Source organism: Odocoileus virginianus, chromosome 27, assembly GCF_023699985.2.
Source record: "Odocoileus virginianus isolate 20LAN1187 ecotype Illinois chromosome 27, Ovbor_1.2, whole genome shotgun sequence".
Taxonomy (NCBI): Eukaryota; Metazoa; Chordata; class Mammalia; order Artiodactyla; family Cervidae; genus Odocoileus; species Odocoileus virginianus.
The window spans coordinates 39,458,765-39,475,297 of NC_069700.1; the positions used below are offsets into that span (position 1 = coordinate 39,458,765).

The 16,533-nt window shown below is 41.9% G+C and overlaps 1 protein-coding gene across 18 annotated transcripts in view; it reads right to left on the reverse strand.

Annotated features, from left to right (window-relative positions):
* Positions 1-16,533, reverse strand: part of DST (dystonin) — a 513,682-nt gene that overhangs the window by 21,115 nt on the left and 476,034 nt on the right. For all 18 annotated transcript variants that reach the window (XM_070456721.1, XM_070456720.1, XM_070456704.1 and 15 more), the window contains 8 exons: positions 14,818-14,988; positions 13,857-14,012; positions 13,460-13,666; positions 10,442-10,561; positions 8,211-8,380; positions 6,641-6,800; positions 4,021-4,215; positions 3,420-3,548 (listed from right to left, as the gene is read on the reverse strand). In XM_070456721.1, coding sequence (XP_070312822.1) covers positions 3,420-3,548; positions 4,021-4,215; positions 6,641-6,800; positions 8,211-8,380; positions 10,442-10,561; positions 13,460-13,666; positions 13,857-14,012; positions 14,818-14,988 — 1,308 coding nt within the window. The remainder of the gene's footprint in view (positions 1-3,419; positions 3,549-4,020; positions 4,216-6,640; positions 6,801-8,210; positions 8,381-10,441; positions 10,562-13,459; positions 13,667-13,856; positions 14,013-14,817; positions 14,989-16,533) is intronic.

Genomic DNA, 16,533 nt, shown 5'->3' on the forward strand with positions numbered 1-16,533 from the left:
CACTTTTCAAATATCAGGACCTACTTTAAAAATATTTTAATTTTCACTTAAAGGTGAAAGAAAACAAACTTTACGAGGAAGAGAGAAAACCAGAGGTTAAAAGCAGCTGTGCCTTTCCAGAGGGGAGCTAACCCAATCATGCATGTTTAACCATTCCCACACTGCAAACTGGGCCCTGTGGAAGAGTGTGGACCAGGAGCAAGCCAGCCAACACAGCGTCCTGAGCGCCTCCAGGTCCATCTGAGCGCTGCTTCGGTGCCTCGTGGGAAACCTTGCCAATTTAGAAACTGGATTCTACCGAGAAGGCTCCAGTCTAAAAAATTAGGTATTCTGTTTGCCTTCTATTGGTGAATGTGTGAAGGGAAACAAAGGAAATGGAAAAGAAAGAACAGTATTATTGTAAAATATTATTACATTTATAACACTGCATGTAACTGTATGCTAATTTAAAAATATTTAAAAGGAATCTGCTGTTAAAACCACCACCCCAGCCCAGCTGCCTGCCTCCTGTGTTTCTGAGGGATTCCCGGCCCCGCTCTGAAGGTGGTGACACCACACGGGGCGTCGTTCTGCAGGGCGGATATGCACCCGGGGCTTCAGGAGACACTCTGACACCCACACCCCAGCACGTCAGCGGAGCCCAGCACAGCTGACGGTCAGCACACAGTAACACAAAGCAGATTTTCAAAATACTGAACTGAGTCAAAAAAGGATAGCAAACGTGATGTCATTTTCCTACTTATACAGTCTAGCTTCAACTTGAAAAAGTGCATGCAGCATTTCTTTCCTCCAGATAAGGTTACACAAGCTCACATCCCTTGTATGAATAACAAGGCAATATGTCATTGCAATAGGGTAGGCAAACCATCATTGAGAGAGTGAGTATAGTGACTAAAATAAGAAGTCACCATACATGATCTCATCTATTCTACACTGGAATTAATGATGTGTTTCCAACAAACACAAGGTTACTCAGTGGTTATTAAAAAGGTCCTTTACAATTTACAGGAAATGCTGACATTAATACTATCATTACGTTGAAACAGGCAACAGGCACATGAAAAGATGTTCAAACATCACTAATTATGAGAGAAAGGCAAATTAAAACTACAACGAGGAACCACCTCACACTGTTAGAATGGCCATTATCAAAAAGTCTACAAATGACAAATGCTAGAGAGGGTGTGGGGAAAGGGAACCTTCCCACACTCTTGGGGGGAATGTAAGTTGGTAGCCACTATGGTGAACAGTATGGAAGTTCTTCAGAAACTAAAAACAGAATCACCATATGATCCAGCAATCGTACTCCTGGGAGCATATCCAGACAAAACTCTAATTCAAAAGATACACGAACCCCTGTGTTCACAGCAGCACTATTCACAATAACCGAGACAAAGAAACCGCCTCGATGTCCATCGACAGATGGATGGATAAAGCAGATATTCAAGACCACATCACTCAGCCAGAGAAAGAATGAAATCATGCCCTCTGCAGAGACACAGATGGACCCAAAGAGGATCATACTAAGAGAAGTCAGAGAAAGACAAATACCATAGGATACCACTTGCATCTGGAACCTCAACTATGACACAAATGAACTTATTTATGAAACGGAAACAAACTCACAGACAAAGAACAGACTTGGGGGTGCCAAGAGGGAAGGGGCCGGGTGAGGGATGGAGCAGGAAGCTGAGGTCAGCAGAGGCAAGCTTTTACATACATGAGATGAAAACAGCAAGGTCCTATCATATAGTGCAGGGAATTACATTCAGTATCCTGGGATGACCCATAATGCAAAAGAATATAAAAAAGACTTCATGTATGTGTGTGTGTGTGTGTGTGTGTGTGAAAATTATACAATGTACATATTTATATATAAAATTAATACAACACTGTAAATCAGTTACTCTTCAATTAAAAAACAGAAAAAACCCTCAAGATGCTTAATTTTAAGACATTTAATGAACACTATATCCCAGGGGGAAAAATATAACACTATCAGTATCACAAATTCCTGATTTTTAGAGTCAAAGGTTAAAGAATAATCTGTTGAAGAGCTCTCTGGATCACTGTCATAGGCTTTTGTGAGTCCTATGTATTGTCACAGGAAAACTCTTGATCTGAAAACTCTGGTCAGAATTTTATTTGGTTAACTATTTAATAGTATATCTACTTACATAAACTATTTAATCTATAATTTGCAATATAAGTTACTTTGCAAAAGAATTTAAAGTAGCTCTTGATCAAAAACAGAGTTTGCAGAGGCTTAAAAATAAAATTCCAAGACCAGTTATTAAACTACTTGTCTTACTTACAAAGGTAAAAATTATTAATTTACAATTCTAATGGCATAGTTTTATAAATGTTATACTGCTCAGTAAGGACATTTCGCCTTTGAAATGTGTATCTAAGTGCAACAAAATTTTGCTCAGGAGCCAAACAGCCCCCTAGAAAAAATGTGCTTCCTGGAGACAGAAAAATAAGAGTGACTACTTTTATTTTTTATAGTGAAGTATACTTGATTTACAATGTGGTATTAATTTCTGCTGTGCAGCAAAGTGACTCAGCTGTACACATATATATTTCTATATTCTTTTCCATTGTGGATTATCCCAGGATGCTGAATATACTTCCCTGTACTGTACAACAGGACTCTGTGGTTTATCCATCGTATAAATGTCTAATCCATCCCTCCCCAGCTCCCCCTCTTCCATGGAAACCACAAGCCTGTTCTCTATGTCCATGAGACTGTTTTGTAGGTAAGTTCATTTGTGTCATATTTTAGATTCCACACATAAGTGTTATTTGTCTTTCTCTGACTTCATTGAGTATGGTAATTTCTAGGTCCATCCATGTTCCTGCATAATGGCATTATTTCCTTCTTCTTTATGGATAACTGAGTGACATTCCACTATGTATATATTTATAAATCACATTCATTTGTCAGCAGACATTTAGGTTGCTTCCATGCCTTGGCTATTGTGGACAGTGCTGCTATGAACATAGGGGTGCATGTGTCTTTTTGAATTACACTTTTATCTGGATATATGCCCAGGAGCAGGGCTCCTGGATCATATGGTGGCTCTGTTTTCAGTTTTATGAGGTACCTTCACACTGTTCTCCATAGTGGCTGTACCAACTTACATTCCACCCATGGTGTAGGAGGGTCCCCTCTAAGTAACTAGTCTTAAAAGATCCACCTTCTATGAAGAAGCCACACATCCACGTGGGTAGGTGCGTGAGGACATACCTATGTAAGGAAGGAAGGTACAGATAAATTCTAAAAACGTATCAGATCTTCCATTACTTCTCAGAAAGGAAGATACTCACGCAGCTGGTATTCGCAATCATGAATTCGTTTTCTCTATTTTGGTTGGCTTTCTCACTAATTTTTTTTACTGAGCAGTCACGTAACTCACTTTATGCTGGTCAATGAGAGTCCGGAGAGCGTCCTCATCATCTGGGAGAACACCATGGAAACGCAGCGTCTGCTCGGCTTCTGCCAACCACTCCAGGAGAGCGTGGACCACAGAGTGAAATTCCTCTGCCTGAGGGTGCACGTGTGCCGAAAGAGATTACCAAATACACTCGTTAGTAGAGTCAAGTCTTCTTCTCCACAAAAAAAAAAAAGCCTTACATTTAAACTGATTCATTATATCCATGATTCCCAGGAAAAAGAGAAAGACACACGGTGCTGCATTTTACAAATGTAGGAAAATCTGCTGGAAATGCCTGTAGGAAGAACAGTTCACCATTTTAACCATCTCATTTGAGGGGAATGGCAGCCCATCTCAACATTTTTGCTGAAAAAAGGCTCCACCAGCAGTTTTATGGGAATATTAGGAAACCTCACCCTGTGAACCACTGAAATTCTTTGGAGAGGAGACGGTAGGTGGGAGAAGGTATGGAAGGATGCTCTAAGCACTTCCTCCCTCGAGTATCCCAGCCGAGACAAGGGGGCTGTGTGGTGCTTAGTGCAGAGCCTGTCGGTACCGCTAGTGGTGTGAGCGCAGACTTTACCTGGCGCAAGGCAGCCTCGAGGCGGCTCTGCTTGGAGATGGACAGGGCGCATACGGTCTCCCAGCGTGTACTCAGCTCCTGCATCTGGACCCTGACCCAGGAGGAGTCGTCCTGGCTGCCTTCTATGAGCTCCCGGGCCGAGCGCTTCAGCGCCTGCACGCTGCTGGTCCTCTTCCCCAGCTCCTTCTGGAAGACCTGGGACCAAGTTTGTTAAAATGAACTCTGGATTGCCAAGCCCAAAGAGTAGTACATACTATATGAAACAGGCATGTGCACCTAACATCACATATGGCTCTCCAACACCTACGGTTTAACGACTCGGGTTTTCTGCAGAACTTCAGAAAATAAGCCAAGTCACACCACTCCTGTGAGGGCACTGTCAAGTCTGGGCTTACATCAACTTCATCAACTTTGTAATGCTTTTCTGAGTGAATGAATGTTTCTTTTTAAATGATATGTTGGACTTAAATACTGGTGGCCACCCTCTTTATTTCAATCCCACGCATCAATGCATCAAATTCAGGCCTTCCCTGGCAGTCCAGTGGCTAAGACTTTGGGCTTCCACTGCAGGGGCGAGGGTTCGATCCCTGGTTGGGGAACTAAGATCCCAAAGTGCGCCACATGGTGAGGCCAAAAACCAACTCCAGAAAACAAACTGCGTCAGACTGTCTGAGATTCTTTGTGAGGTGTTCCCGCTGCTCCGAACTCCATCCCCATGTGCTGGCAACCAGACTGCTCTCCACCAGCAAACGCGCCTCGGAGGCTGACTCGAGGACAACGGCAGGGAGCCCCGCAGGAGTTGGCACGTGGCCTTTTTTCCTTCTAACAATCCTCTGTCGTATCTTTCACAGCATCCTGGACACTAACCCGTAAGGACAGATTTTAGAAGCTTGGCTCCTTACCCAGCTTTGGTGAACTCTGATTTTCCAGGGGTTAAAATGACTTCTTTGGCCACAGAATGAACCCGTTTCTGACCCTAAGAGTCTGTCTGCAACCAGATCTTTAAAATAACCAACTTCCTTTATAAACTCCTTTATAAACTAAAATCAACTTATTTTTCTATAAAGTCATCACAAACGAACACTACCAAGCACATTTTATCCCTTTGACTCTTATCTATGAGTTTCTAGTCTGATACTTGGATCATTCACAAAAGCGAGCCTGTCGAAAATAATCCAAAAACAATGTGATGAGTTCTTTGCTGACTTCACAGACAGTGTTAAATGAGGTGTACCCGTAAACACACACAACACACACACACACACACACACACACACACACACACATCCAAGGTACAGTGTCTGGTGCTTCCATTTGTGATAGGAGCAGTCCAAGGATTCTGAGTAGACCTTCCAATGCTCTCTGCATATGTTAACTTCTTATTGAGCCTTTCAATTGCATTACTAATGTGAATGATTAATTCATTCTTGTTGACCTTTAGTATATAAAAAACCTGGCAAGTGCCTAGGGGAGTAAATATTTAGACAGTGAGCTTATAAAAACGGCATTTATGTACAAAGTAACATTACATTATTCATTCCTCACTGAATGAGTGCCAGGGGATGGGAAAGACTGCATTAATCACCCACAAAACATTTGTCTCAGTATAGGCAAAGCAACATAATTTAAAGCTTTTAACATGTTTGTAGACCTGATTGATGCTCTATTTCTCTAAATTCCTGTTCATCTTCAAACCTAACAAATTCCCTTCTATGAATATAATGTGATCATGGAATGAGAAAAAGGCAAACAAACATGTAAAACACCATTTATTTTAAAACTAACAGGTAAGATCAAAATAGCATAACCAGGAAGGTGTAAAGAGAACATTTAAAATTAAACAAAGTTTCTGAAGTGCAAAATTATAGAGAACTATATATGAATGCAAGTGAAGTGTTATAACTGTATATACACCTAATAACCCTACATCAGTACCAGGCCTCATGTTGTTTTCAAGATTCTTTAAGTTTTAACAGCATTTGATCAATTATCGAAGACCTCACACTCCGTATCACTGAGACTCAAATATCACCTCTGACTTGTCCGACAGTTTAACATACAGATCAGGAGATGGCAAGGAAACCAACTCCGATTTTCTTAAAGTAGTAACCAAATCCCTGATGGCACATTCGGTTGTCTCATAAACTGCTACAGGTCCAGGGGCAAGGCTAACACGGTTTCTAAAAAGAGAGATTCAGATCTGTGACGCAGCTCACGTCACAAACCTAGGATTTCAGCAACGACCTAGTTCCAGGTCACCGCATGCGTGATTTTAAATTGCATCACACAATTACTTAAATGCATTAAAGAAAGATAATAAAACATTCTTAAAATATGCTTTAAAGGGGCAGACAGTGAAACCACTTCCCAAATTTTAGCAAGGTTTCAGATGTGGAAACATAAAACCAAAGTATTTCACTGATACTAAAGCAATTTTCCTGCATGACTTTTAAAGCAGACTTCCTGATTCTGCTCAAAGGCATACATATTTCAATATTAAAGACTATGACGCAGCATGATGTAGTCTCTAGATCTTAAAAGGCTCAATGAAGTAATTACAGTTCCCTCTATATTCAGAGTAATCAGACGAGATAAAATAACACGTCCCAAATAATAATACCTTGTGATTATCGATCAGATTCATCACCAGATCGATGTCTCCATGGACAGGCTGGTCCTCGGCCAGCTGGGGCTCAACCCTGTAGAGCCAGTCAATGAGGGCCTGCAGGGCGTCTGTGAACTGCCCAGAGAATAAGAGGGCTTCCTCCAATTTGTTTTGTCTGGCGGGAAAAATGGAAAAAAATCAATCTGGGCAACAAAAAAGCCACCCTCTAAGAACAGAACATCTAAAATCCATCTGTGAAGGCTGGGCAGACCTCAAGAGAAAAAGGAGCATATTAGGATTCACTGTGGTTTCTCTGCTTTCCTAGAAAACAACAAAATTTCTCTCAAGTTTTCTTTTTTATCCCTTAAATACATGGCAACTATTCCCTTATCATCACCTCTGGAAATCATGGGCCCTTTGCTTTTGTCATAAAAATATGCCTTTTCCATGAAAAAAAATCTGTTTTCAAGAGTCATGTAGTACATTTGATTCTGCAGTTCCATAGATTTTAACACATCTGTATTCATGTAACATCATCGCAATCAAGACACAGTCTATCACCCCAAAGCCCCTCAGGCTGGCTCTGCGGTCACGGTGCCCCCACTGCTAACACCTGCCACTCATGCGTCTGTTCATCGCTGGGACTTTTTGTCTCTGCAAGACTGCCTGATAAACTGCTGTGAAATCATTTAGGGGACATTGCAAAAAGTTGTAACCTTCTGAGACTGGAGACGACTTAAAAGATTTTTTAAAAACTAACAATAAAAAGCATGATGAAGCTCCTCAGAGTGAAATATATAATATGCTGTTTAATCTTGACACTGACAAAAGCAATCAGACTAACTATGGACAAGAAACCTGAAAGCATTCATAAGCAACGTGAATCTGCCTGCCAATGCAGGAGACACAAGAGGCGCAGGAGTGATCCCTGGCTTCGGAAGATCCCCGAGAGGAGGAAACGGCAGCCCACGCCAGCACTGTTGCCTGGAGACTCCATGGACAGAGGAGCCTGCTGGGCTGTAGTCCACGGGGTTGCAGAGGGTCGGACACAACTAAGTGACTGAGCACACACGCGTGCACAAACTCCTTTAGAGCTGTTTTACTTTCTCAGGTACTTAAAAATTATTTTAAGTTTTAGGTCTTCATGGCTGAAATGGAGGAGGCGGAGGCAGGAGACTGGGAAGGGGTGGTGGGGTCAGGCTGGGAGGACCCTGCTCAGCACAGTGAGGAGCCTGTATCCTAGTCTACACCCAAGAGCTGGTCCCTAAAGGCTATGGGCAGGGAGGCCCCAAGAGCCCACTTCTACTCTAAGGACACAGGTCTGCTGGGACGCGGGGATGGGCGTGAAGAGGACGATGGCAGACCTGGGGGCCAGTCCCACGGCAGGGGTGGTGGGAGGCTCAGAGGGCGATGTCGTTTTGAATGAAGTGAGCACTTAGAGACAAACAAGAATGAACAGCAAAGCCTCCATGGTGAGCACAGGAGGCATGTATTCAGGGCCCCCAGCCCTCCCCGCAAGGCACCGGGACTGTGGAATCTGCCGGGGGGCCTGCACAGCGAGCGGCCGCCGTCGGGAGCGTCTCACCTCTCCACAGACTTCCCGCAGATGGTGTCCCACTTGTCCCGGAGCTCACTCAGCATGTCGTCCAGCTTCAGGTTGTCATCAGCCAGGGTGGTCTTCTCCTTCAGGGAACGCCCAGTCCTACTGGTGGTGTCGTAGACAGAATGCTTGGCTCCAAGGGATTTCTGAAACTCCTACGTGTTCAACAAGAAAACAGTGTGCGTGTCTACTCGGGACCAATCCACAAATAGGTAAGAGACTGAAACTCCCGGATAAATAAGCGGACACACGGGCAATCACTGAGCCGGCCAGTGAGGGGTGCACACATAGGAACACGCCAGGGGAGGGCAGAGTCTTTACACTTTCAAACGCAAGGATTAACTTTTCGCAGAATCCAAGTGTCTTTCAGAGCACCTACTGTTATCACAAGAACAGTTTCCAAGCAAAACCAATCCTGCATCTCATGTAGCTATACACTGCAAACAACATAAATAGTGATGATAAAATGGAATTGCTAATAAGCTACTGAGAGACCCAAGAGAGTTTGTAGAGGAATTATGAACAATGATGGGTCCAGAATGACTTCATTTTTGGCAGTAAGTTTCCCAGGTGGCACTAGTGGTAAAGAAACCTCCTGCTAGTGCGGACAACATGAGACCCAGGTTCGATCCCTGGGTCGGGAAGATGCCCTGGAGAAGGAGATGGCAACCTACTCCAGTGTTCATGCCTGGAGAATCCCATGGACAGAGGGGTTGGCAGACTACAGACCACGGGGTTGCACAGAGTCGGACACGACTGAAGCAGCTTAGCACACACACACGTACTCATCACAGTATCTATTTTTGTAGTTTGTCTTCTGTTGTTATTATTTTTTTCCTGTTATTCACAATGGAATGCTAGTTTTAATATCATGGTATTGACATGTGTGTGTCTCTCCACACAGCATATACATAACAAATGTTATAGCTGAATACAGGACAGAGTCAAAGTTTTTAAATGCAGCCAAATGATAAAGAGAAAAGACTTCTTTTAAGACTGGGTTAATGTACCTCGTATCCTTATCTCAGAGAAAGGGTGACCAATGACAGGTCATACTAGGAAAAAGACAATCTAATAGGGTTCTGCACACATTTGTATTCCCAGGGCTTTCTACTTTAAATATGTAATGTGTTTTCCTCAGACTTCATAATCCCACGTCTGTGCTTATGTTCATATCAGGTGGTCTACTTTGACAAGGGCAAGGAGGGTGCTGGTTCCTGTCTCTGGGCTGCCAGTGCTGGAGGGGCAGCTCTTGGGAAGACACAGAGGGGCCAGCTGGACAGGCCACTCGTGACCCCTCATCCAGCCAAAGAAAGGGTCCCCAGCATCCCAGCAACCTGACCCTGCAGTCAGTAACACCCATGAATGGAGCCACCAGCCTGGGAAAACATGATGGCTAGAATATCATGATGAAGATAAAACTTACATCAAAAATTTTCTTATAGCCTTTTAAAAATTATCATGTTCCAAGCAATGACTTACATGTAAAACCTAAAATTACAAACCCGTTTGCAGGAACACACTCCTTCAACACACATTCTCACCCTGAGGGCTGATGCTCACGTTACAAACAGAGTAATATATAGAAAGACCCAAATTCAAAAGTGCTGGGGAGAATAGGGAGGTGGTCTTTGAATGGCATGTGACTGGAATATACACATTAGAAAATACAAAAAACAGTGTTTCCATATCTTCTTGTCTGCACAGGGAAGTCGGTGACCATGCCTCTTTGAGGACAGGGTGAAATTTCACACACATATACAATAATATCAATTTAGGATGAGGCAACCAATTTTTCCCGCTGCACTGTTTAAAGGAATCTACATGGCAAAACCTACATTCTTTTCCGTACACAGTTACCTTCTGCATGGCTATGAAAGAAATGATAAGACAGGGCAGTTGTGATAAACTGAAGTGCCAGTGTTCAACCTCTGGAAATCCTTCATGTGTTTTAGATAGGAGAAAAAGTCCGCTTTTAGCTGTGTGTGTTTTCTTTTAACAGTTAATCCTGGGATCATAATGGAATGATTCTTGGAGAGTAAAGATACGACTGCCCTTTGACCAACACGAAGGGCAACTGGTTTTAAGTTTGACATGAGTCCACGCTGGACAGCCTTTCTTGGCTTGTGACGGATAAACGCACAATCAGATAAGAATTTCAAAGTGACCTTGAGACGTACAATGACACCGTGTGCTTCCTTTAGCTGCCCACCCACCTTATGCTGTGCCAGTTGCGTTTTGATTTTGTCTGGGTCGTTGGCAATTTCCAGTTCAGAATCCAAAGACTTTTCTGACTCTTCCAGCCACTCCATAAGCTTACTCCAAGCATCATGGAACTGCAAAAGAAATTCACATCTTTGTCCAGTCGGGCACACTCACTAGATTTGAAATAAAGTACATTTTTAAACAGAAACTAATAGTAACAGAAATGTAAGAAATTATTTATTCAAAGTTTTCCCTGAAGAAGGAGAAAGGATATTTTCATCAGCAGATTACAAAACATCTTGTTAAGGCTTCGGTGGTCATGCCCCAGCGTGACTTTGTTACAACTCATTCAAACAGGTCAGCTTTAACAGAAACAGAAGTGGGGCTTGGGGCAGGCAGGGAGATCAGGCAGAACGCCCCACGCCTTCTTTTGCTCCATAACTTAACATAAGCGCAGACCGGCATGCTTTATGTTATCCCACAGGTCTCTCATATTGCTTTCTTTTTTTTTCATTTGGCTTTCTGAATGGTGTTCTGATTGGAATCTAAAATATGACACAAATGAACATTCTACAAAACAAAACAGATTCCCAGACACAGAACAGACTTGTGGCTCTGAGGGGGAGGGTGAGGAAGGGAAGGACTGGCGAGGCTGGGATTGGCGGATGCAAACTGTTACATACGGGATGGATAAACAATAGGGCTCTGCTGTGCCGCACAGGGAACTCTGTTCAGTATCCTGTGATGATCCACAGTGAAAAAGAATATATATTTGTATAACTGAGTCACCCTGCTGCACAGCAGAAATTAACCACAACATCGTAAATCAACCATACTTCAATAAACTAATAAAAAACAATAGTAACATAGGCTTCTGCTGTTGTCTCCCGACAGATACGGGTTTACTTCTCAGGTGTTTAATTCCTATGATAAGAGAGGTACAAAAAGAATAAAGTTTGTACATTCATTTTTAACAGAGAGAGATCATTACATTCCTATTGAATGCAAAGACAGTTCAATGTCTTTCTTGTTGCTCTCTGAACCCTCCCATCGATGCCTGAGCCTCCCATGTTGGTTTTAGATATGAGTGCCCACCGTACCTGAGTTCTAGCAAAACAGAATTCTCTCTGTCTTCAACCTTGAACTATTCTGGTGCTATATATACTGAGTTGGCCAAATAGTTCATTCCAGCTTTTCCATACCATCTTATGGAAAAACCCAAACGAACTTTTTGGCCAATCCAATATTTGATTTCAGCTGGTACTGTTTCTGGATACCAAACTGGGAAATTGGTTACAAATTATCTCTTCTAAGGAACTCAAGGGAACAGAAACATAGCAAAAACTTGAGTAATCAAAAGTCTGCTTTCTATCAAAGAACATGAACAGTGAAATGGCAAAAAGACATCTGACAACAAGCACAGTGAAAGCACAGAATCGCAAAGCGGGGAAGGTCCACTAGAGACGATCTCGATAGAGACCCATTCTCACCAGGCCCCTCCCCCAAATGTAATCAACTTAGCAATGAGAACAGAGAGGCCAGACAGCCACATGGATTGCCCACATCAGAGAACTGCAGCCAAGATCTGAGCCAAACCTGAGATACCAGAATAAATAAATAAACAGCTGAGGGTGAGGCCGGGCCATCTGCAGACGGCACAGCCTCTAACAGCTGAGCAGTAAGTACAAGGACATAAACGCACACATTCTGAGGCTGGTTCTGCTCTCAGAAGTGTTCTGAAGTCACTCAAACAGAAGAAACAACATCCCTCTGCATGGAGAACAGCATCCTTGCATGTTTAACTGAACAAATTGAGAAAATAAGATGGACTCAATAGAGAAAGGTGGAAGACAGTGGCCAATCGGCAACGGACATCCAAGAGGCTTTGGTGATCAGACGTCCCTAACTCAGAGTGCCTCCAGGATAGCCGACAGCTGCATAGGCGGGAGGAGACACGGCGGGTCTGGCCTGAGTGCTGTCCTACAAAAACATCCAGGCTGATTCCATTCCAGAGACGCACTTATAACATGGAACACACCACACTTCTCACTCAAAAAGAGACACGCGGCCTGTAATCCTATCACAACGCAATTTGTCATTTCTCCAGCCTTTAAACATTTTATGCTGGCTGCTTGAAACACTCCAACACCGGACTCCCAGGTCGTCTACTGCATCGACCAACTGAACCTCGCTCCCCAAATAACCAAGTCCAACACCAATGCCAGACAAATGCAAATGAATGGGTTCCAAACAGTCATGATAAAGATGTTATTCCAAGAAGTTCCTAGTAAAAATCAAAGCTATATGCCAAGCAAGGGTGGGGGAGGGGTGTGTATCTTCCTTCTTCCCTGGAATACAGAAATGTATCACTGTACTTTCCAGCTTTCAGTCAGTCTAGAATAGAATATTAATGACAGATGAAGGAAGGAAGAAAAGCTCCTTGTGAGATTCTTTACATTAAAAAACCAGCCCCCCAAGATTCAAACAGTCCATTTAAAGTAGGATGGAGCGATGTCCAACCAGAGAAGAAAGGAAGGCTTGTCAACACGTGCATAGACGGGGAGAGGAGAAGGGGGCCCGCCAGCCCAGACCCATTGTCGCCTTCAGAAAGCTGTCTGGGGGCTGCGTGGGGAGAAGTCTGGTTTTGGAGCTACACAGACATAGCAGTGTAATAGATTGCCTCACTCTCAGTATGCGAGTGGAGGTTGGAAGGACAAAGAAAACAAATAGAACCAACAACAAAAATATGGAGCCTCTTTTCGAGCCCTAATGATAAGGGTCCATCAGTGAAATCAAGCTAAGATCAGTCCTTCCAAGGCTGATCCCCAGGGCTTGGGGTTGCTGCCAGCTCAGAAAGTGAGATCATCCTCCACTCAGGCCATGCTCCTTGTAGGAAATAAACACCTTGGCTCTGGGCCATGACCACTACACAAGGCACAGCCTGCCATAAAAGGACTTTAATAACATAACATATATTTAATAACCTAACTGAGTCACTGCCTAGTCAGAGGATCTTTGCAGAGGTTTACCTGCTTGGCCCTCTTCCTTGCTTCATCCAAAGATCTTCCTCTCTCCACTAAGCGCTGAACCACTTTCTCCCAGCGACTCTGTACACTGATAAGCAGATTCTTAATGAGAACGACATCTTGCTTCTGGCTGAAATACTTCAGGTGGGTTCCAGTTTTGTCCAGCTCTATGATCTGCTCTCGGTGAGAATTGACTTCATTGGCAAAGACCTTTCCAAAAAAAAAAAAAAACATGGTAAGGAAAAATGGATCCTTCTTGAAATGCTTCTGGGATGATGAGCTGGTCTCAAAGGACAAAAGACACTACTGAGACCATCAAATGTACGTTTTTCCCATTAAAACAGCCTGATGCCTAAAAACGTTCTAGAGGTGAGTGCTGTGCGTCACGACTGCAGCTTACCTTGTGTTCATCGATCTGAAACAAGACGGTGTCCAAGATCAGGCTGGGCCGAGAGGCCACGTTGAGGGTCTGCTCCGCCTGGGTGAGCCAGTTGATGAAGTCCTGCAGGGAGTTGTGGAACTCCACGGCCACGGTGAGAGCCTCTTCCAGTTTAACCTGCAAAGACGGACTAGTGAGCATTCTGTGGGATTCAAGGCGCTTCCCCCCCAGTGTAGCCACTCTGACAGATCTCCTTTCCATCCATGCTATATTTCTGCATCTCTCCCAGACAGTTTTTGAATACTAGCTAACCAAGTCCCTTCAAGTAGAGTGAGAAGCATCGCACTGCAGGTAAAAAAGAATTTATATACACTAAAATTATGCCTTGGGAACAATCAGCAACAGAACATAAATTACGAAACAGAATGTAGAAAATTTGACATGCATACAATTTATTTTGGGGGTCAAAATACTATGAAATATATATACATTAGCTCTGTTGGTGAAGGCACATAATCTAGTATTCCAAGCACATCATTTTTCTATGATTAAACAATAATATTTTCAATTCCCTCTCAAAGATTTTTGTTGCGTGCTTATTTTTATATATACAATTCATTTCATTTTCTTGGTCTCCCTCCCCCCACCCCAAGCCTACATATAGCCTGCCTTTTGCTTAATACGTGTGATTAAAATTACTTAACCACCCAGAATTTGAGTGGTTCACAGACTTAAACTGTATCTAGTAATGCTTGATCTATGATATACCTTTCTCTATCTGCGTCTGAATAGGTTCCTTCAACTCTGCTCTCCTATGTTAAGACAGAATACTATTTTCAGAACCCAGTAATGTCTAAATGCATACAAAGAAAATTTAAACCTAAGTCATTAAAAGTTCCACTGACATTTTACTCAGAGATAAGGTCAGACTCATGCAATGAAACCGAGACATTCATTCTACAGCATTCATCAAGGCACATACTTTCCTTTCATTGAGCTTCATTTCCACTGATTCCCACTTTTCTTTCAAGTTATTTATGTCTTGGTCAATATTTGTCTCTGCTGATTTGGGGCATCTTGCAAGCATCTGCTGGCCTTTCTGCATCAGAGTCTTATATGTTTCTTCTTTAACATCAAAGGCAGCACAGATTTCCTAAATGGAGATATTCCCCCAAATTACGTCACTTAAGAGAACAAAATCTGAGTTCTTTTTCCACATTATCAATCCATCCAGCACACAAATAACCTGCTATATTGAAAGAACACCTAAACCTACAATCAAACGGTATCTACCAAGAAATCCTAGAAATGGTGCTTTTGTCATCAATCCATCTCACATATGTCGATATTTTAAACACTACTGCGAAAGGTTTCAGTGTACAGTGACCAATCAGCTCTGTGACCCTGGGTGAATAACGTAACCTCTGAGAGCCTCAATTTCCTCTCTGTAAAATGGGTTCTCTAAGTCTTTCCCTGGGACATTAGACAACAACTATGATTTTTTTTTGTATAACATAATTCTATGCTCAGAAGACTTAGAGTGGATAGAAGGAAAGACCCAGTATAGTAAGACATAAGTCGATGACTCAAGACTTTGAAATCACAGAAGCCAGACTGGTGGCCCTATGAATATTCTTCTCTCGTATAACATTTTAAGTTTTCAACTAGAATGCTGTGTATCTTCTACAGGGAGTATAAAAAAATATTTCTTAAATAGATTCAGAATTGAAGATCGATGAAACTAGTTACATTCATGTAAAAAATAAGACCAGTTATATTGATTTAATTTAATGTAAGTCAAACCATAGCTCTCACTGAAAAACTATATACTATCTTACACATTGTTTTATAATTTTAAAAATTGAGATACAGTCCATAAAAATAACCTTTTTAAAGTCTAGAATTTAGTGTTTTAGTATATTCATAAGGATGTGCAACAATCACTATTAATTCTAGAAATTGCCTCAAAACTTTGTAATTTCTTAAAACCTTATAAAGTTCCTCTCTAAACATATTTACAAAAATCCTCCTCCAAACATATTTACAATATCACCTAATCGAAGAAATGCTTCTAAATATAGCTAAATCTCAGGAAATAGTAATAGCACAAGTTTTCTAGTTTCCTTCATGTATAAGAGAACCAATTCAAAACATGACTAAAACAGTATTATGAAAATCAGTAACTCTTTATAATTCCTTAAATCATGGAATTCTATAATCCAGCAAATTATGTCAGCAAATTCATCTTAAACATCCTACCTAAACCAGACATGATGATATGTGATATTTTTCTAAAATAAAATATTCTAAAGATAAGTCCTTTGCTTTCCAACTTTTTCTTTACATTCTTCTAAATTAACATTTAAAAATTAGCTGTTATTAGACAATCATCTCAAGCATGTTTGCTCAAGAATTCATTAAACTTATACTTGATGGACTGTAACAGCTATGCAGGTACTTTTTGGAAAGTAAGGAGATAACTGGAAGACGGTCAGATTTATGGAAAAGACAAGTACTCCCAAGTTACTTAGTCAATTACTTTTTCAGTGAACAAATGAGTACCCTGTGGCACCAAAAACCCAACATACTAACGACAAAGCCACATACATAATAATTTTCTAAAACAAGGAAATAGACTCTGGAAAATTCTCTACTGGACTAATATGATTCATTTTAACTGCTCGCAGCTACTGTGTAA